Raw genomic sequence first — 22,066 nt, 5'->3', positions numbered from 1 at the left:
TTAGTTGTTCCTCAAACTGCTACTACCGTATTTTTTTGTTTTGTTTTTACCAATCAGAGCGTGAGATTAAGCTCACCAAGCACCTGGCTGACGTGGAGGTTGTTGAAGACAGCGATGCAGTGTTCACGTGTGAGATAAACTACGCAGATGAAGAGGCGCAGTGGTTTTTGAATGACAAGGTTCTTTTTACTAATGAAGTGAACACCATCACACATGATGGAAAGGTCCACAAGATCACGCTGAAGAACTTGGCCCCTCAGGATGGGGGGACCATCACCTTTCAAGTGCGAAAGGTGAAAGAGTCTGTCACACTCACGGTTAAAGGTGAGGACTGACACTCTTTGTTGTTTCTTTTCGTTAATCTAATTCTTAACCCCTCATTTATAATAGTACCGGGTCCACAGGGTTAAAGGGCTTGATTTGTTGAAGGGATTTTACTTTTACCTTTCTCAACTGTCCTGCAGAGAAGCGTGCCGTGTTCCTAAAGACATTAGATGATGTCACTGGAGAAGAGAAGGGTATGATAACTCTGGCATGTGAGGCATCCAAGCCACGGGTTTCCCCAATATGGAGGAAGGAAGGTAAAGTTTTGAAAGCCGGACCAAAATATGAGCTCCTTCACACAGCCAAGTCTTTGGGACTGATCATCAAGGATATCACTAAAGAGGATGCTGGAGAGTACAGCTGTGATCTTGGGACAGAAGTCTGTAAATCAAAGGTCACTGTAAGAGGTGGGTATCTATACCAGTTTGCATGTGCTGAATTGTTTAGAGAAGAATGTGAGTAATGCCCTTTTTACAATTTCTGTGCTAGAAATCGGTGTCGGAATCACTAAATGGCTGAAATCGGCTGAGGTGAATGAGGGAGACGCATGCAGTTTCGAGTGCATTCTTTCTCGAGAAAGCACAGATGAGTGCTCGTGGACTGTTAACGGGCAAACTGTTACAAACGGTGGGCGCTTTAAAATCTCCAGTCAAGGACGCAAGTACATGCTCGCGATTAAGGACGTCACTCCTGCTGATTCTGGGGAGGTGGTCTTCCAACTTAAGGACCTGAGCTCCAAAACAACATTAACAGTTGAGGGTAAGCTCCGTATGAGGTTTTATGAGGCCCTAAGACTGCAAACAACTACGTTCAAATAACAAGACGATTTTCATATCATTTCCTGGTTGCAGGAAAAGCTTCATCGGTATCACAAGGACTTCAGCACATCTCTGCTGTTCAAGGCGAAGATGCAGTTTTTACCTGTGAGGTGACACAGGCTAGTTCTACGGTCAAGTGGGCTAAGGATGGGACAGTGATCAAAACAAACCAGAAGTATGAGATCAGCCAACAGGTGAAGGTCATGACGCTCACTATCCACAGTGTCTCTGCTAAAGACTCTGGAGAGTACAGTTGTGAAGTTATTGGAGGTGCAACGACTAAAGCTAAATTGGAAATAAAAGGTACAAATGAAAACTGACAAATTTCTTCAAATTTCTGCACTTTACATTTATTGACAGTATTTTTTTCTCTTTTTTTTTCTCATAACAGAAGCAATCCATAAATTCACTAAATCCCTGGAGGACAGCCAAGCGGACGAGAAGGGCTCCGTGACCTTGAAGTGTGAGACGGCACAAACCCCATCCAACGTGACGTGGCTCAAAGGCCACGTGGACCTCAAAGCTGGAGGTCGATATGTCATGTCCCAGGACGAGGGGGTTTTAACTCTCACCATCCAAAATCTGGAGGAAGAAGACAGCGATATCTACACGTGTGACGTTGGAACAGCCAAGAGCATGGCGAAGGTCACTGTTAAAGGTGAGAACACTAGCATTCGTGAAGGTAAGGCCAAACATTTAAAAACATACAATTTTTATTCTGAATCCATCTGCTCTCAGAGCACCAGGCACCATTTTTCTGTAGTTGCTGGACATTTGATGCACGTCCCTTTTTGTTTAGTAAAGTTGCACAGTCCTCAGGCCTTTACAAATGTACTGTACCAGAGGACAACTGTGACTGAAATACTTGTATTTTCTAGTGGAAATTTGTTGCAAAATACAGTATATGCTCAGCTTCTTTTGTTTAGTTGCTTTTTATCCCTTTTTTTAATGAGATATGTGTGACTTAAAAAGTGGTGCATGGCTGTTTCTAAGCAAGCTCCATTGTCTTTTGCATATTGTCTTGCATCCTTGATTTATTTCTGTAGTATTGTAATGAGAGAAGTAGGTTTTTCCCTTCTGTAAACTTCATCAAGAGGAAAATCTGCAAATCACATTTGAGTTTCAAGAGCTAGTCGGCGACCTGGGAGACCCTAACTGATCCATCACCAACGCCCGGTTCTACAAGTCACATCCCCATTTATTTCATTTTAGCCCTGCCAGCCACTTTCAGTGAGAAGATCAAAAACCAGACCAAGAACGAAGGGGAGACTGTGACCTTGAGCTGTGAGACATCAAAACCTGCTGCTGACGTCCAGTGGAAGAAGGGCTCTGAAGTTCTTAAACCAGGAGAGAAGTATGAGTTGAAGCAGAAGGCCACCTCCTGTACACTTCAAATTAGGAATTTGAATGTTGAAGACAGTGGGGAGTATGCTTGTGTTTGTGGAGACCAGAAGACATCTGCCACCTTGAAAGTCAACGGTAGGGATCCGTGCCTTTTTTGTCATTTTTTTCTTTTCAATGCTGCACTTTGTAAGAGTTTCAGTTCTTCTGCATTTGGCATTTTAAGTTACCAACTTTTTTTGGACCTTCTCACCTATTATTGTAATGAAAACCTGTTCGTTCAGCATTGCCACCAACCTTCGTGCAGAAGCTGAAGAGTCAGGGTGCTGAAGAGGGAGCAAGTGTTGTTTTGCTTTGTGAGCTCTCCAAACCTGGAGTCTCAGTGGAGTGGAAGAAGGGACAGCAGGTCCTGAATTCTGGAGAGAAGTACCAGATGACGCAGAAGGGCTCGGTCAATGAGCTCCTGATCAGCCAGGTGGTCCCAGAAGACAGTGGAGACTACAGCTGTGTGTGTGGAGACCAGAAGACCTCGGCCAGCATAAACATTAAGGGTAGGAGGAGAACTTTTAAAGATGTGATTTGAGTAACTTCTTAAAAATTGTAAACAGAAAGGCTAGGATGTGTATACACATAGCAACACATCTGTTGTTGAGTCCCTGTGTTATCACAGCAGCATTGATTAACCATCTAACAAACACTCAGCCCAACCAGTGACATTCAAACAGAAGGTGGAGAATCAGGAAGCTGAAGAGGGAGCTGATATTACTCTGAAGTGTGAACTCTCCAAACCTGGAGTCCCAGTGGAGTGGAAGAAGGGAGCAGAGACCCTGAAGTCTGGAGAGAAGTACCAGATGAAGCAGAAGGCCTCGGTCAATGAGCTCCTGATCAGCCAGGTGGTCCCAGAAGACAGTGGAGACTACAGCTGTGTGTGTGGAGACCAGAAGACCTCAGCCACACTCAAGATCAAGGGTAGGAGGAGATTTCATACAGACATTTTGCGAAGTATTACATATTTAAACCATACAAAATGTTTTGGGGAGTTTACCTGTCAGGAAAGGGTGGAACCAGCCCTCTTTTGTATCCAGTCTGCTTTTGCGCTTTATGCTATGCTTGTTTTTCCTTATGTCATGGCATGCCACTGATGGTTTATCAATCAATAAACACCCAGCCAAGCCAGTAACCTTCAAACACAAGTTGGAGACCCAGGAAGCTGAAGAGGGAGCTGATATTACTCTGAAGTGTGAACTCTCCAAACCTGGAGTCCCAGTGGAGTGGAAGAAAGGAGCAGAGATCCTGAAGACTTCAGAAAAGTACCAGATGAAGCAGAAGGCCTCGGTCAATGAGCTCCTGATCAGCCAGGTGGTCCCAGAAGACAGTGGAGACTACAGCTGTGTGTGTGGAGACCAGAAGACCTCAGCTAGCTTAAATATTAGGGGTATGGAAAGGTCAATTGTGTTTCAAAGGAAAAAAAAACAATCAAACATTTAAAGGAGCATGAGGCAGGATTGAGGCAGGATTTATGAAAAAAATTCTTATACGTTTTAAGTTTTCTAGTAATAATGTCAGATGAAGCGTTCCAAACCAAAAAGAATGAGCCCTCTAGTGTATCTCTCCGTTGCCTTGAACAGGCTGTGTGCTGCAAAATGTGCTGCAATTCGGGGCCCGACTTTCCCGCGCTGTCCTGCGGATGTGACGTCAAATAGCGCTGCATGCGCGTTCTCCCGTGCCGGCTTCGCTGTTGGCTGCAGTACCCCCGACGGCCATCGTGGCGAATGGTGGCGCTAGAGAGTCTCATTTCTTAAAAGGAGCCTCATGCTCCTTTAACTTGCTTTTTTCATGTATTCATTTTTTTTTTAATTTTGCTTAAATATGTCAATTTTTTTCTGTCTTATGTCCACTGCCTGCCATCGGTTACTAACTTAATACAAATTTAGCACAACCAGTGACATTCAAACACAAGTTGGAGACCCAGGAAGCTGAAGAGGGAGCTGATATTACTCTGAAGTGTGAACTCTCCAAACCTGGAGTCCCAGTGGAGTGGAAGAAGGGAGCAGAGACCCTGAAGTCTGGAGAGAAGTACCAGATGAAGCAGAAGGCCTCGGTCAGTGAGCTCCTGATCAACAAGGTGGTCCCAGAAGACAGTGGAGACTACAGCTGTGTGTGTGGAGACCAGAAGACCTCAGCCACACTCAAGATCAAGGGTAGGAGGAGATTTCATACAAGACATTTTGCGAAGTATTACATATTTAAAGGTATAGTCTGTAATCATATTCAAAAACATTTATTGTTATACTGGGCGAAATGGTCCTTCCATCCTGAGAGTAGCTAGTGAATAATGTGTTCAGAAAAAGGAAAGAAAAAAATCCGACCTCTCTGACAGCTTTAATCCTGTAAAAACTCTGACCAATCTGTTTTTTGCGCACCGAATGGCACGGGTTGGTCAGAGGACCAGAGGATTGGCAGGGGGGAAAGAACCAATCAGATGCCTTCATTTTAAGTCCCGCCCACGCCCCCCTCTGTCCCATGCGCGCACTCTGCTTCCAGCCCCCATGTCCACTTCCCATGGGTCCTCATCGGCTCAGAGTGTCCCAGTGTAACCCCCCCCCCCCGCTCCTCCAGACCGACTGGCAACCGCGGCCTGACATCGGAGGGCCCCCGCCGCTCCCGGCTTCACTGCCGGCTCGCGGTCGGGCGGTCACGTCGAATGTAACGGCTCGCCCTGCTAAAAAAGGCTAAAAAAAGAAAGCCAAAGTACGATTCTGCGGAGCAGATTTTCTGCTACTGGGGGTCTGCCACGGTCCCCATACTGGGGGTCCGTGGGGATGGAGGCGTCTCCATCCCGGCGAGGGCTGAGAGCGCCAGTGCGGGTGGCGGTGCGCTGCGGTGCTGTGCTCTGGAGCCACGGCGTAGCTACGGCGTAGGGTACGCGGCGTCGCGCACCATTCTGCGTTGGTGTAACGCAGAACCATAAATCAGCCTTACGGCGTACCCTATGCCGTAGGCTCTGCGTTGGTGTAACGCGGAACCATAAATCAGCCTTCAGTGTGTGCTGTTCTGAACTTCTCTGTGCTCATTTTGCTGGGATGTCGGGTCCCTCCGCCGAGACACAACTTTTGCGGTGTGCGTTCATTGTTGTGTCTAAAAATGATGCGCAGTGCCCACCCAATCAGAAACGGTACAGATATTCTGTGATATTTTTTTTATTTATAAAAAAATAAAATTATAAAAAAATAAAGGATCCCCATAACTTTGATTGGGTGGGCAGGATGCATGTTTGGGTGGACACAGCCCACCCCTGCCCCCATCCCCCCCCCCCCCTAAAACCGGCCTCGCTTACAGGTGAATGAGACATGGGGTAGTTTTGTTGAAAATGTGCTGTCCAAAATGTCCTGGAAAACTCGACTCCTGCAAATGCGCGTTCCCCAAAGTTTGTGGGGGCGTGGCTTTGGACGGAGCACTGACGGGAGGGGGAGGAGGGAGTGGGGCTTAGAGGAGGTGCCACTTTCAAATCTTGCTAGCTCTCCAACATCACGGAGTATACCTTTAAACAATTATAAAAAAAAATCTTTTGCTTATGTCATGGCATGCCACTGATGGTTTATCAATCAATAAACACCCAGCCAAGCCAGTAACCTTCAAACACAAGTTGGAGACCCAGGAAGCTGAAGAGGGAGCTGATATTACTCTGAAGTGTGAACTCTCCAAACCTGGAGTCCCAGTGGAGTGGAAGAAGGGAGCAGAGACCCTGAAGTCTGGAGAGAAGTACCAGATGAAGCAGAAGGCCTCGGTCAGTGAGCTCCTGATCAACAAGGTGGTCCCAGAAGACAGTGGAGACTACAGCTGTGTGTGTGGAGACCAGAAGACCTCAGCCACACTCAAGATCAAGGGTAGGAGATTTGTTAACTGCTTTTGCAATGTCGTGTTGTTCCTGCATTCTCACATTTGTGCTATAGCTTGTGTATTTATTTATGCTACATGTCTTATATTTTGTTTGTGTTCTTCTGGTTCATGAAATGTTGTTTTCATGCGTGTGTGTGTGTGTGTGTGTGTGTGTGTGTGTGTGTGTGTCCCACATCTAATGTACAAGATGCTTCTTTCTCTGTAGTGGTTAAACAGGCTGAAGTAATTTGCTTGGATTACTGTTCTTTCTTAAGCTCTGTTTTGAGAAAGTGACATTTCTTACTCCCTCTGGGAGATTTGGCATCACTTCTTGGGTTTGAAAACACTAACAAAGGACTCTTGTCATCCATGGCATGTTATCTGAACTCACATGTTGCACTTGCATATCCAAATCATAAAAAGCTTTGATGATGTGGAAAATGAAAATTAGGAAACAAAAAAAAAACCAAAAAAAAAAACCATCAGGGATTGTTAGTCTTCATTTTCCTGCAGACAGTGGTAACCATTATGCCATTTCAATAGTTTTTTTGTTTTTTTTTAAATGTTTTTATCCTGATTTTTTTTCCCCATTTTATCACCCTGTGCTCCTACCTAAGTGACAGTCCTGGGCATTGCTCCCGCTACCAACCCCGGGAGGGCCCTGCACTGAGCTCAGGTCTCCTTAACCTGAGGAGTGAGCAGGCCGCATCTTTTCACCAGACAGGATGGGGTTTCTCTGGCCGGACGTAGCGCGTGGAAGGATCACGTTATTCCGGCCGGATCCTCCCCTCCCCATCTGGCTCCTCGGCTGGCCAGAGGGGGCATGTGTAGCCCAGGACTGGACCTTCTTGCTGTGAGACGGCTGCACTGCCAGCTGCGCCACCGTGCCCCCAATGATGGTTAAAAAAAACTGAGTCTTATGGCTGAGTCTAGCAAGAATTATGGAAAGGCGGAGGGTCTCCACTTTGTCACCAAATACAACAGAAGACTAGTAAAAAAAAATAAAATAAGGACAAATTTAAATGGATAGTCTGCGATAGACTGGCGACCTGTCCAGGGTGAACCCATGCCTCTTGCCTGTAATTAGATAGGCTCCAACAGACCCCCGTGACCCTGCAAAGGATAAAGCGGGTATAGATAATGGATGGATGGATGGATGAAATGGATAGTGATATTTCCCTTTACATAGTGCATAATATAATTCATGACTCAAGGAATCTGGACGAGTATCTGTGTGTAAAGGGCTAAGACTCAAACATCCAGGATCTCAGATTCCTCAGATAACAATTTACCAAAAACCATCATTCTTCAAAATATGTATTGCCATATCAGCGCTATGTACTCCGGACTAAAGACGAAATAGATCATTTAGACTGTTATCATCAACAGCCAAATGCCGGCCTCTGTGTTTGTCTGGATTAGTATCAGCCCATAATAAAACTCATTTACACTCCTTTGATGGCAGTTTCAATCAAGAAAAGCACATTGAGATTTCAGAGAAATATAATGTGCCTCAGAGGTGATATCTCTTCCTTTGGCATGCGTTTAAAAAAACCCCAAAAAAAACACATTCTGTCAAGACTACAAAGGCCTGGCAGAGGAGGAAGAGGACATGGCTACTGGAGGGCCTCCCTGCAGTTCTGGCCTGTCCACATGTTTTGAAATGAAATATGGAAACACAGAGATATGCACCGTTAATACGTGTTTGAAGAAAAGGGCAGAATGATGACTGAAAAGCTTCATTTATTGCTATCCTCAATGCCAGAACTCCCTTCAGACTTTGTTAGAGGGAATGGCAACGTAACAATGAAGCAAAAGCTTTATAGTCTCAACTTTTTTAGAAATGTGTTGTAGATCAAAACGTATAAAAAAATCATGTATATACAGAAATGAAATTAACACAAAAAGACACAAGATATCTTGGGTTAATACTGTCTGCAGAAAAATTAGATTTAAACTAAACTCAAGTTTGAGTTTAAGTATTCAAATTGTCCCAACTTTTTCTGATTATAGGTTTTATGTTTGTGATATTCTTGTCTTTCTTGGTGGTTGTGTTGGCCTTGGACTTTGCAACTGACCCTCAGTCATGTTGTACTGGGACAGATACGTTTTATTGGTGCATAGTTATTCTGTAATCTGCTTTTCAAATTTTTTTTAAGTGAATATTTCGTTTTTCAGTTGATAAAAGTAAGTGAGTTGTTACAGTAAATGTGATGTATATTATTTAATCTCAGTTGGGAAGGTATCGGGTCCTCCTGCAGCATCAAAATCAGAATCCAAGAGGCAGGAGACCCAAGAAAAAATAGAAGGTATGAGGAGATGACCAAGGGTCATTTTCATCTTAATGTGCTCCGTTTGTTTTGGTAATGGCCTTCGTGTTTGTTATGTGACGTCCTCCCTTAGGTCATGCTTGTACCTTGTTGTCCATGGAGTTTAAGATAGAGTTGTAGTCAATTTATAATAGAAGAAAGAAAGTACATCTTATGGCATTTAGATTTTATATATCAGGACATAGGTCCTTACCAAGTCAAAAGATAGGCGTCTAAAACTTTAGATAAACATAACATCATATTACACTGTGTCGTTACTGAGTAAACAAAAAAAGTCGAAATGGTTTGTGAAAACAATGAACATGCAGAAGCAGTGTGAGTACTTCAATAGCTTTTTGAACTATCTTTAGCAGCATAACTTGAAGCAAGGTTCATTGAGGTTTGCAGTTCATTGAGATTTGGATGTATTTTAGTTTATGTTTGTGATATTACTGGGCCATTGGAACACTTGATCCTTTTTTCTACCACGTTGCTTGACAAGACGTATAAGATGTTTGTGTGCTGTGTTAGATTTACAGCACACAAGATACAAGATATTGTTCCAGGAAAAATGCAGTTTGTTCAGCTGCAAATCTGGAAACCTTAATCTCCTCGTTGGAGTTGGAGAGAAGAGGGTGTCTCCTGGCAACCCTTTAGGATAAACCATACCTGCAACCTTTCAATTGTTCTACTATGAACATAAACTTTCAACATTCTGACCAGTTAAAAATCTGAGATTGGGCTCATTGGCTGCGTCTGAAATTGCATACTTCCACCCTAATGAGTATGCAAAATGAGTATGCGAGATTTTTTAGTGCGTCCGAAACATTAGAACGTACTCAATAGTATGCTCTATCCATACTCATTCCAGAGAAATGTATTAGTGTGGATTGATGGACACTAGCTTGCTAAGTGATACGTATATGTATGGAAGTATAATATTAAGTATGATAATTTTATTATATAATAATATTATAATATTCGTATATAATAATATTATATAATGTAATCTTGTTTCGGCCAGGATAAATGGGAAATAGCGGAGCGATGCTGCAACGCTGCTGTGTGCTGCGCTCTTAATAGTACGTCCGAATGAATGCACACTACTGATATTTACTCAAAAGTGTGCCGAACTTAAGTATACTTTTTAGTATATACTTTTTAGTATGGCATTTCGGACGCACCGATTTGAGCTTTTTTTGAGCATTCCACTATCTGTGGTTGGGGTGACCCTGTTGGTATGACCACTCTAAACTGTCTTGAAATGGCCTCATGACATCTCCCATGTTAATGAAAATCAGAATATCTAAGAAGGTTACAGATATCTTTCATCCATTCAAGACCTGCATGCTGGAGACCAGCAAAATGCCCCAAATTCTGCTTTATTACCAAAAGTGGTCATATTTGCTATTGATAATTCAATAAGGTACATTTCATTCATAGCACCTTTCCCATTACTTCTTACCCTCCCTGCTTCTGTATGTTGGAAACTGACATTGAATAATGTCATTATCTGAAATGTCATTGTTGTTCATCTGAGATTGTAGTTACCTATTTTGAATATCTGTATTGGCCCAGTAACTTTTTATGTCCTGATATGTGAATCCTTGAAATATGTTTTTCCTATTTTTTTGCATGTATCTATTTCATTTTTTATTTATTTAAGTAACTAGATTTAGTCTGTAGTCTTAGGTGCTTCTGCTGTGTCCTGTGTCAAAAACAGTTCCTGTCTTGCAGTAGGATTTGTCCTCGGCACTATATTGCAGTTTTACAACACAACTCGCTCAGTCGAACGCTGCAGAAACTCATTTCTAAGAAAGTAAAAGCTGGTTAGCTGGTTTTAATAATTCTAATCATTAAACTTTTTCTCACCCCACAGGCAGAGTTAGAGATTTAGGAATATTAGGCTTATTTCTAAAGAGGCTGATTTTACACTGGAAAAAAAGGTTTTTGTGTAATTTATATAAGTGTCATGTTAATGGTTTAAAAATAGGAATAAGCTCCTGTTGGTTGAAGTTCACATCTTTTCTGTGAAATTATTACCGTATTTGTGCTTCATCTGATGAGGGCAGGCTTGAAGCCACATTTTGAATGAGTATGGAAATGTTAGCGTTATTACAATAATACTTAAATTATATTTCAAATAGTTTTGATCAAAATGGGATTTCCATTTCAGTCAAGATGGGTGATTCTCTTTCCAAAGCTGCTAAAGATGTGGAGAAGAGGCAGGAGATAATTGAAACTGTGGAAGGTAGGGTTGTTTGTTCAGCTCATTCTACAATGAAGAACTTTGTAAATGAAGAATTATGATAAAATGAAAAAGCCAAAATTAATTAATTAATTCATTTCAGACATGTCAAAACCATCTTATAACAACGTTAACTCTAGTACAATAATATGACATAAAGCTGTTGAGAACTTGAAACATTACGACTTCATTAAAGCTCCTGACTGGTATTCAGAGGAACTACTGCTTATTAGCTGGTTTTTATTGCAATATATTGTGTCTAGTTGTTTTCAGGCAATACATGTGTGTACCAAAACTTTTATTTTTGGCTTGAACAATTTATATTAAGTTGTGTATTCAATTTTTACACTTGTGCATTTAAAGAAGAGGTTAGTTTTAAATATTTGTATATTTCTTTTTTCTATGGGACATTTTATTGGAAAGAGCATTCATTTTCTTACGGTGACATACCCATCAGCTGAGTTTTTCTCTTCATGATACTTGAGTAAGACTTGCTCCTGGTGATTTCCTGTGCCAAATTGTAACTGCTTTTAACTATTATAGCTGTGACGCTGCCAACTACTGGAGAAGCACCGAAACAGCAGCTTCTCACACAAGATATTCAGAAAGATTGGAGAGAGCTTGGATTGGGAGGTGAAGGTAATGTGGCACATGTTTGCATGTGTTTGTTGGATACTGTGAGATCAGGGTAATGGCAGTTTGGTTTGCCTTTAGTGTCTGTGTGGCGGTGTCCTCTATGTTAAATAGCTCAAATATTTCATAAATGTAGTTGTTGTCGTCTTGTGTGCTCTATTCTTTGTTGTTGTTTTGGTAGGTGTATTATGTTGCAAATACTGCTTTATCTATTTGTTTCAACAGTTTGTCTCTACTTGTGTGTTAAACATTGAAAAGGTCTTGTGCTATATGGCAACGTTGTGCTGTTTCAGATGGTGCTCTGTGTTGGATTGAGGCTTATAATCAACAAGTGGCTCTGTTAATGCTGTTAATGAGAGTATATGTCAATAACAGCGTCTTATTGCAACTTCCAATCTCTACTTCCCCTCCTTTATTCTGTATTTAGTTTTTCAAGCAGATAATAACATGATCCGAAATGTAATTTATTATTGTTCATAGTAGATTATAGTTACTTATTTTTAACATTGGTATTGGCCAGGTAACTTTTTATATGCTGATATGCATCCTTACTGTTGAAGGAACATTTCCTTTTTCTTTGAAATGTTTTTTTTTTAAATTTACCAAACGTGTTTACACGTGAACTTTAAGCCTATTTTGTTACAGGAGGATTCAAGTGTAGATCTTCAGTGCTATAGTGCAGTATATGCAAAATGAGAACAAGCTCTTTTTGAGTGATGCTTGCATCTTTCATGAGGAATAATTATTTGTGATTTATGTCATAATTGTCGGCTTGAAGCTGCTGTTTGAATGGGTATGGCAATGTCGTTACAACACTACTTACATGATATTTTGAAATCAAAATTGCATTTCTATTTCAGTCAAGATGGTGGATTCTACTTCCAAAACTACTAAAGATGTTGATAAGAGGCAGGAGATAATTGAAACTGTCGAAGGTAGGATTGTTTGTTCAGCTCATTTAACAATTGAAGAACATAATCAGCAGATAATTTTGTTAAAATGATAAGCCAGAATTAAAATAATATCAAGCCATTGAGAACATGAAACATTATTACTCCATTAGGGCTAATGATTGGTTTCGAGACTTGTGTATTTATTTAAAGGTTTAGTTATTAAGGACAATGCACATTAATAATACATTTAAACAAATGTAAAATATGCCAGAATTAGCCAAAAAGGCTATTTTGCATCTGCTGTCCCTGGACTGGTGTAAAATAGTCAACCTAAAAGAAAAGTTATTAACTTTATGTAAAACGTTAATAAACTTTATGTTAACCATAAATAGGTTTATACAGTATCACAGTATTGTTGAGGATGTTAATGGAGAAGTAGAGAGAAGTTCAGAGGAAGCCACATTGTGTCTTCAGAAATCAGAAATCAGAAAAGGGTTTATTGCCAAGTTTTCACACGAGGAATTTGTTATGGTGATTGGTGCAACACAATACAATTATAAAAACAAATATATAAGAGATAAAATAAAATTTATAAACAATAAAAAGTATAAACAATAAAATAAAATGTAGACCAGAAATGTACAAAATGAGGTTTTAAAGTGCCGGGTGAGTCTGTACAAAAGTGACTTAGGAACTTAGGATAGGTAAAAAGTATAGACAGAAATGTACAATGAGGTTTGTAAAGTGCCGGATATGAGTCTGTGCAAAAGTTACAGGATTGGAATATTTACGTTAATGTAACGTAGAGTGGGATGGGGGGGCAGTCTTGGTAGACGGGGGAGAGGGGGGACCGGGGCCTTTGTAGTCTTTGTATCAGTTCTGAGCCTCTTTTTGCTATAGTGATGGACAAGCAGACAGATGAGGTTGGATAGGAATCTGCATGGACTATGATGTTTGCATATATCATTGTGATCTGTTGTTTGAGCCGGAATCAGGTGGAGGAAAATCTTGACAGGTGGAGGTATGCCCTGGAATGGGGAGGAATGGTGGTTAGCCACACCAAGAGAGAATACATGCATGTGAATGAGAGGGACCAGGTAGAATAGTGAGGCTACAGGGAGCTGACATAAAGAAGGTAAAGGACTTCATGTACTTAGGATCAACAGTCCATAGAAATTTAGAGTGCTGAAAAGAGGTGAAGAAGTGTGCAAGCACATAGGGAGTTGTGGAGAAAAGTGTACAGGGTGATGTGTGATAAAAGATTATCAGCAAGATTAAAAGGGAAGGTGTACAGTATGAGATGGTGATGAGACCAGCTCGTGTGGTTTGGGGAGTGTGGAACTGAGGAAAAGATAGGAGGCCGAGTTGGAAACAGCAGATGGTAAAATATTAAGGTTTTCCTTGGGAGTAAAGAGGACAGATAAGATCAGGATTGAGTATGTCAGAGGGACAGAACATATTGGATGTTTTAGAGAGAAAGTCAAAGAGGCCAGACTGAGATGGTTCGGACATGAAACAATCAAGCTTTAGTTTAAGCCTATACATTTGTGGATTTCTGTTATCTCTGGGACATTTTTCTGCTTAAAGGCTTTTTTACAGTGGCATAGTGATCAGTTGAGTTTTTCTCTTCATGATACTTGAGTAAGACTTGCTCCTGCTGATTTCCTGTGCCAAATTGTAACTGCTTTTAACTATTATAGCTGTGACGCTGCCAACTACTGGAGAAGCACCGAAACAGCAGCTTCTCAAACAAGAGATACAGAAAGATTCGAGAGAGCTTGGATTGGGAGGTGAAGGTAATGTGGCACATGTTTGCATGTGTTTGTTGGATACCATGAGATCAGGGTAATGGCAGTTTGGTTTGCCTTTAGTGTCTGTGTGGCGGTGTCCTCTATGTTAAATAGCTCAAATATTTCATAAATGTAGTTGTTGTCGTCTTGTGTGCTCTATTCTTTGTTGTTGTTTTGTTAGGTGTATTATGTTGCAAATACTGCTTTATCTATTTGTTTCAACAGTTTGTCTCTACTTGTTTGTTGAACTTTGAAAAGGTCTTGTGCTATATGGCAATGTTGGGCTGTTTCAGATGGTGCTCTGTGTTGGATTGAGGCTTATAATCAACAAGTTGCTCTGTTAATGCTGTTAATGAGAGTATATGTCAATAACAGCGTCTTATTGCAACTTCCAATCTCTACTTCCCCTCCTTTATTCTGTATTTTGTTTTTCAAGCGGATAATAACATGATCCGAAATGTAATTTATTATTGTTCATAGTATTGTAGTTACTTATTTTTAACATTGGTATTGGCCAGGTAACTTTTTATATGCTGATATGCATCCTTACTGTTGAAGGAACATTTCCTTTTTCTTTGAAATGTAATGTTTTTTTTTAATTTACCAAACGTGTTTAGACATGAACTTTAAGCCTATTTTGTTACAGGAGGATTCAAGTGTAGATCTTCAGTGCTATAGGGCAGTATATGCAAAATGAGAACAAGCTCTTTTTGAGTGATGCTTGCATCTTTCATGAGGAATAATTATTTGTGATTTATGTCATAATTGTCGGCTTGATGCTGCTGTTTGAATGGGTATGGCAATGTCGTTACAACACTTACATGATATTTTGAAATCAAAATTGCATTTCTATTTCAGTCAAGATGGTGGATTCTACTTCCAAAACTACTAAAGATGTTGATAAGAGGCAGGAGATAATTGAAACTGTCGAAGGTAGGATTGTTTGTTCAGCTCATTTAACAATTGAAAAACATAATCACCAGATAATTTTGTTAAAATGATAAGCCAGAATTAAAATAATATCAAGCCATTGAGAACATGAAACATTATTACTCCATTAGGGCTAATGATTGGTTTTCAGACTTGTTTATTTATTTAAAGGTTTAGTTATCAGGGACAATGCACATTAATAATACATTTAAACAAATGTAAAATATGCCAGAATTAGCCAAAAAGGCTATTTTGCATCTGCTGTCCCTGGACTGGTGTAAAATAGTCAACCTAAAAGAAAAGTTATTAACTTTATGTAAAATGTTAATAAACTTTATGTTAACCATAAATAGGTTTATACAGTATCACAGTATTCACTAGCAAGGACCACGCCATAAACAGGATACGTTTAAATGATTTATTGATACGAAGATGATGGCGATGATGATGACGATGGTGATGATAATGGCGATGACGATGACAATGACAATGATGATCTATGGATCGGTGGATGCGTTGTGGGGAAGCTGGTAGGGAATCCGCCGCAGCGCCCGGGCAACGACGAACCCCCTAGGAATCTATGAGGTAGAGAAAGAGAGGGAAGAAGGAGAAGAGAAAAGGGGTGGGGGGAGGGGTGCAGAGAACGAGAGCGAAGAGGAACTGAGGTTTAGGTTAGTATTTGAAGGTATGACCGGAAGAGGCGTGGTTGAGGCGTGGTCCTGCTCCTGAAATTCGCTGGTTAAGCTCCAATTGTTGAGGATGGAGGAAAATCTTGACAGGTGGAGGTATGCCCTGGAATGGGGAGGAATGGTGGTTAGCCACACCAAGAGAGAATACATGCATGTGAATGAGAGGGACCAGGTAGAATGGTGAGGCTACAGGGAGCTGACATAAAGAAGGTAAAGGACTTCATGTACTTAGGATCAACAGTCCATAGAAATTTAGAGTGCTCAAAAGAGGTGAAGAAGTGTGCAAGCACATAGGAAGTTGTGGAGAAAAGTGTACAGGGTGATGTGTGATAAAAGAGTATCAGCAAGATTAAAAGGGAAGGTGTACAGTATGAGATGGAGGTGAGACCAGTTGTGTGGTTTGGGGAGTGTGGAACTGAGGAAAAGATAGGAGGCCGAGTTGGAAACAGTAGATGGTAAAATATTAAAGTTTTCCTTGGGAGTAAAGAGGACAGATAAGATCAGGATTGAGTATTTCAGAGGGACAGAACATATTGGATGTTTTAGAGAGAAAGTCAAAGAGGCCAGACTGAGATGGTTTGGACATGAAACAATCAAGCTTTAGTTTAAGCCTATACATTTGTGGATTTCTGTTATCTCTGGGACATTTTTCTGCTTAAAGACTTAATTTTTTTACAGTGACATAGTGATCAGTTGAGTTTTTCTCTTGATGATACTTGAGTAAGACTTGCTCCTGCTGATTTCCTGTGCCAAATTGTAACTGCTTTTAACTATTATAGCTGTGACGCTGCCAACTACTGGAGAAGCACCGAAACAGCAGCTTCTCAAACAAGAGATACAGAAAGATTCGAGAGAGCTTGGATATGGAGGTGAAGGTAATGTGGCACGTGTTTGCATGTGAGATCTGTCAATGTTGTCGCCATGTTATTTTTGGGCTTGTATAAAACACATGATGACGGGACTGAAAAATATGCAGGAAAATGGCAGTTTAGTTTGGCTTTAGTGTCTGTCTGGCAATATGCTCTATGTTAAATGGCTAAACTATTTCAAAGATGTTGTTTTGTTAGGTGTGTCTTGTTGCACATAATCTGTTCCATGTATTTTTTCACACTTTGTCTTGTGTGTTGAACATGATAAAGGTCTTGTGCGGTATGGCACTGTTGTACTGTTTCAGAGGCTGCTCTGTGTTGGATTGAAGCTTATGACCAACAAGTTGCTCTGTTAATGCTGTTAATGAAAGTATATTTCATTAACAGCATCTTTCTGCAGTTTATCATCTGTACATATAGTGTACCCTCCCTAATTCTGTATTTTGGATAATAACATAATCTAAAATGGCATTTATTGTTTTACATCCGAGGTTGTAATTAACTATTTTTACCATTGGTATTGGCCAAATAACTTTTTTTGTCCAGATATGTAAATCCTTAAAGGTTAAAAAAGGGTTTTCTATTCTTTCCCATGCATGTACTCATTTGGTTGTGTATTTAGTTACCAGATTTGGTCTTTAGTCTTAGGTGGTTCTGCTGTGTCTTGTATCGAAAGCTCCCCTGTCTGGCAGTAGGATCAGCATTTGTGTCCCTGGTGCTATTTTGCTTTATATTCAACATATCCAGCTCAGTTACAAAAAACAACAAAAAGAAAAGAAAAAAAAGAACCCCTTGTATTTGTGTCCGCTATACTACTGTCATGCTAATAGTTTGAAAAGAAGCTGTCGTTGGGTGTTGTCCTTATCTTTCATGTGGAATGATTATTCGTGCTTTATGTCATAAGCGTACACTTGAAGCTGCACTTTGAATGGGTATGGCAATATTAGTGGTATTACAATAATGTGTAAAACAACATTCCTCTATCAAAATTGTATTCCTGTTTCAGTCAAGATGGGTGAGTCTTCTTTCAAAGCAGCTACAGAAGTTCAGAAGCAGCAAGAGATAACTGAACCTGTGGAAGGTAGGGTTGTGTGTTTGTAGTAAGGGGAAAAAACTAGCAAGCTTCAGTTTAAGTCTATACTTTTATGTATTTCTGTTGTGTCTGGGACATTTTGCTACATAAAGGCTTATTTGTGACATAGTGATCAGTTGAGGCTTTCTCTTCATGATACTTGAGTAAGACTTGCTCCTGCTGATTTCCTGTGCCAAATTGTAACTGCTTTTAACTATTATAGCTGTGACGCTGCCAACTACTGGAGAAGCACCGAAACAGCAGCTTCTCAAACAAGAGATACAGAAAGATTCGAGAGAGCTTGGATTGGGAGGTGAAGGTAATGTGGCACGTGTTTGCATATGTTTCTTGGATACCATGAGATCTGTCACTGTTGTCAACATGTTGCATTGGGCTTACAAAGAAAACGCAACTGCAGAACTCGAAAATATGCAAGGAGATGGCAGTTTTGTTTGGCTTGTCGCGTCTGTCCGGCATTATACTCTGTGTTAAATAGCTGAACTGTATAAAGAACGTAGTTGTGTTTTTCTGTTTGTGCTTTATTCTCTGTTGTTGTTTTGGTCAAGTATGTGTTGAATATGAAAAAGGTCTTATGTTATATGGTACTCTTGTACTAATTTAGACTGTCGCTCTGTGTGGGATAATTGATTTCTGAAATCTGGAAGAGGCTTTGATTGTTTTTTGCTTCCCGCTTAATTGGTTACGCTTAAATGGTGGTACTTGCTTCTTGTTCGTCAGGGGCATTATGATGAATTGTTCGTCATTTTTATTGGTCTCCGACTGTTGTCTTCAGGTCATTGTGTAATCTCTGTAAGATTGTGAGGGTAATGATGTGTTTTGTCCCAGCTGAAAAGACAGTCACTGGAACAGCTGTCAAGGAAGATAACCAGAGCCAAGGGACTAAAGAGCAAGAGCAAGGTAGCTCTCGATTGATTCTCTGCGTGTTGGCTGTACAGTACACTTCACTGTCACATTCACTCGGCCCTTGCCTTCCCACCCTCAAACGTTCTTTGACTTCTATTACTTGTTGTAATATGTCCAGATATTAGTAACAAATTGGACTTTTGATTGTCTTTGGGATTTTCATTAAGTCTATTATTAAATTAACTGATATTTATATTAAGTTTGTGTTACAAAAAGGCTCAACTGTGTTTCTCCCAAAATACGGTAGTCTCTCTGAGTAACATCGGCTTTAATGTACTTCATCACACAATAGGTTATGAGAACATGCAGATACTTTGGATGTCTTTTGTGATGATGTGTACTTGACTACGACTGGCTACTGTTTCCTAAATCGCATGTGGGATTGGTTGAGGTTAGACTTTTTCAAAATAAACACAAACAAAATACTCCGAAGTTTGGGACCAAAGAGCTCGTAGAGGGTACGCAGGAATTCCAGATTATTTTTGTTGTGTTTGGCTGTACCTGGTCTGTGGGGCAGTTTACAGGTAAGTCTTACCTGTAAACTGCCTTTTGCCCAGTATCAGTCGGGGCTGCCTTCTGCTCTCCACAACTCTATGTGATAAACGAATAAATGGATTTTATAAGACTGAACTAAAGCTGAAGGACGTCGGGTTGTACTGAGTCGAGTTCAGGTTCCTACTAACCTCTGTACTCTCTCATTCCAATTACATAATAGTAGCTATCATGGATGTAAAACAATGCAATCACATTCAAGGCCTTCAATAAGCAAATGTGTGATTAAGTGATTTTATTTTGAGGAAAAAGCTATCCTACAGTTCTCCTGTTATTCTTGCTGTGATTTCGGGTGTTTTCCTGTTACATTGTGTTCTTGAGACTGTTTAAACTTGGCAGGGTAGGGATTGATCCCTATGGAGCATCTCATTTTTTTTTCTTCTCATGGGTCACAAAAGGTGTGAATTGATTGAATGTATAATTTAGTAAATTACATAATCCCTATTCAATGTCAAAAGAACTAGTAGTGCAACATGCTTTGAATGAGAACAATGAGTCACTGAAATATGTGACTATTTTTTGTGTGGTCTCATAAAATATATTATACTTTATAAAACTCTGCCGACACCATGTTCGGAGTTGTTCTTATACTGTATGTTTTCTTTTTCATCATTTTAAGGTCTAAACATAAAAACTGAGCATAGCTGAATCTGGTTGTGTGCTGCTTTTTGTTCACTTCCAGACTGGTATTGAGCTCTGTTGTCTGTTGTGTGAAATGGTCTAAATTTGGTTTTGGTTTTTCTCAGGCCGTAAAAGTGATGCATTATGAAGATTTTTCTTCTTAGCTGTTTCAATGCTGACTGTCTTTATGTGTCCAGAGTTTATGATTTCCGTAATACAGTTCATTTTCAGTATTGTAGGTAATGACAACAGTTATCTAAGAGCTTCTTTCTAATACAGATTATGTATTTAGTCAATGGTCCTTGCAATATGCAATATTTATGGCTGTTGAGTCTGTAGATAACATGTTGCGATGTGTTCAGTTTAGTTCATTACAAATTGAAAATACTTTATTAATCTCCGAAGGGAAATCATTTGTTGCAGTAAGTGTCTATGTTTGGTTTCTTCATAGAGTTTTTTATGGATTGTTCTAGCTGTGGGCAGGTAGGATCACCTGTCGCGGTTTGGCTTGTGTTGCATTGGATATGAAGATTCCTCTGGCTGAACACACTCATGTTGAATCACTGTATTGTGAAGAAGATACTCTTTGTTGTCCCTTATGTTGTTCTGAAGTCTCAGAGGCTCCAGAGCCAGCATTCTTTATCAGTTCGATCCATTTTTTTTTAAGGCAACAGCTTTGATGCTGCCACGCAGTAGATGACTGCAGACGGGAGTACACACTTCACAAAAGACTTACAGGAGATGTGTCATCTTGTGAAGATTGAAGCATCATCTAAGGTCAATCCAGAGCTACAGTCTGCTCGGTCCCCTCTTGAAGACAGCACCACTGTTGCATCTGTTTGTGTTGTTGTTGGCGACTGTTTGCCGCCATTGAAGAAGTTTTTTCCATCCCTGCATGATGTAAAAACATGGAGACCTTTCCCAGCTGCAGTCTCCGGAAAAACACTGGAGAAAGGACTACTCTTCTTTGCTGTTCCTCAAGTCATTACGATGTCAGTTCCCCCTTAAAGCTGGATAAATCCTCTTCATAACAGAATCCTAATAGAGATGACGATAAGAATAAGTTGACTTTGGGTGACACATGAAGGGAATGGTGCGGTTGAGAGGACGCGCTAAGTTCATCATGGGATTTAGACCATCAATCTCATTTTGCCCCCTTCTTGTATTTCATTTGGTTATTTTTTATCTTCACTTCGCCATCATTAATGATTTCTATTCTTTTTTCATAGTTAACTCTTTATTTGCCTTTTGTTCTTCAGCCCTCGCAGTTCTTTTCACTAAAGAATTGGAAAGCCAGACTGTGGTGGAGGGAGACAGTGTCACATTACACTGTGAGCTTTCTAAACCTGGGTTTCCTTTGGAGTGGAGGAGAGGACAACTCGGTCTTTGTCCTTGTGCCAAATATGAAATCAAGCAAATAGGACAACTGGCAACACTAATAATACACGACGTTGAGCCGGAGGATTCTGGGATGTACACATGCGATGCCGGTGACCATCAGACTACGGCACAGTTAGCTGTGAATGGTATGCAGTTAAATTACTTGACTTATATGTTGCAGTGGCTATTAAGAAGTGGCTCAGTCATAGGGTTAAATGTCAGAAGAGTTTTAGGCGTGTGCAACAAGATTTCTACTTTTCTTGCTAAAAATGTCACCTTCACTTATACATTTGTTTTATGTGGGTAAATGGCGAGTGTATGGGCTAATTACATATATTTGTGCTTCAGGTTTAAAAAAATGATTTCCCTATTTCTCAATTTTTGCAGCCAAGCCTGTCCTTTTCAAAACCCAGCTTCAGAACCTTGAAATACAGGCTGGAGAGAGTGCTAGTTTTCGTTGTGAGACCACAAAGCCGGGAGCCGATGTGGTCTGGAGGTGCGGTGGCAGGGTGCTGGCAACCAGTTGCAAGTACCATCTGAAACGGGAAGGGACTGTAGTGGAGCTTGTCATCTATAAATTGCAGGGAGCTGACTCAGGAGAATACTCCTGTGATACGGGCTACCAGAAGACTTCCGCTATCCTCACCGTGAAGGGTAGGACGTCTTTACTGAAGATTTTTCTAATGATGCATCCTTTGGAGTCCCACCTTCACGTCTCACGTCATTTTGTCTCGTTGATTACCTTCTCACAAACTCTTGAGCATGAAGTGTGTCGATCTTTCATCTAAAAGTCT

The 22,066-nt window shown here is 40.5% G+C and overlaps 1 protein-coding gene across 13 annotated transcripts in view; it reads left to right on the top strand.

Annotated features, from left to right (window-relative positions):
- obscnb (obscurin, cytoskeletal calmodulin and titin-interacting RhoGEF b) overlaps positions 1-22,066 on the top strand; it is a 68,430-nt gene that overhangs the window by 19,042 nt on the left and 27,322 nt on the right. For 8 of the 13 annotated variants that reach the window (XM_061732393.1, XM_061732392.1, XM_061732395.1 and 5 more), the window contains 15 exons: positions 58-324; positions 465-731; positions 814-1,083; positions 1,176-1,445; positions 1,534-1,800; positions 8,597-8,671; positions 10,848-10,922; positions 11,463-11,558; positions 12,413-12,487; positions 14,146-14,241; positions 15,094-15,168; positions 16,634-16,729; positions 17,730-17,804; positions 18,019-18,114; positions 18,642-18,713. In XM_061732393.1, the coding sequence (XP_061588377.1) occupies positions 58-324; positions 465-731; positions 814-1,083; positions 1,176-1,445; positions 1,534-1,800; positions 8,597-8,671; positions 10,848-10,922; positions 11,463-11,558; positions 12,413-12,487; positions 14,146-14,241; positions 15,094-15,168; positions 16,634-16,729; positions 17,730-17,804; positions 18,019-18,114; positions 18,642-18,713 (2,172 nt within the window). Of the gene's footprint in view, positions 1-57; positions 325-464; positions 732-813; positions 1,084-1,175; positions 1,446-1,533; positions 1,801-8,596; positions 8,672-10,847; positions 10,923-11,462; positions 11,559-12,412; positions 12,488-14,145; positions 14,242-15,093; positions 15,169-16,633; positions 16,730-17,729; positions 17,805-18,018; positions 18,115-18,641; positions 18,714-21,151; positions 21,419-21,659; positions 21,927-22,066 lie in introns of all 13 variants that reach the window. The other 5 variants (XM_061732394.1, XM_061732388.1, XM_061732390.1 and 2 more) reach the window with 4 other exon arrangements.

Source organism: Cololabis saira, chromosome 10 (assembly GCF_033807715.1).
Source record: "Cololabis saira isolate AMF1-May2022 chromosome 10, fColSai1.1, whole genome shotgun sequence".
NCBI classification, from domain to species: Eukaryota; Metazoa; Chordata; class Actinopteri; order Beloniformes; family Belonidae; genus Cololabis; species Cololabis saira.
Note: the sequence above shows the minus strand (reverse complement) of the source record. Positions and strands in the feature narration are given on the sequence as shown.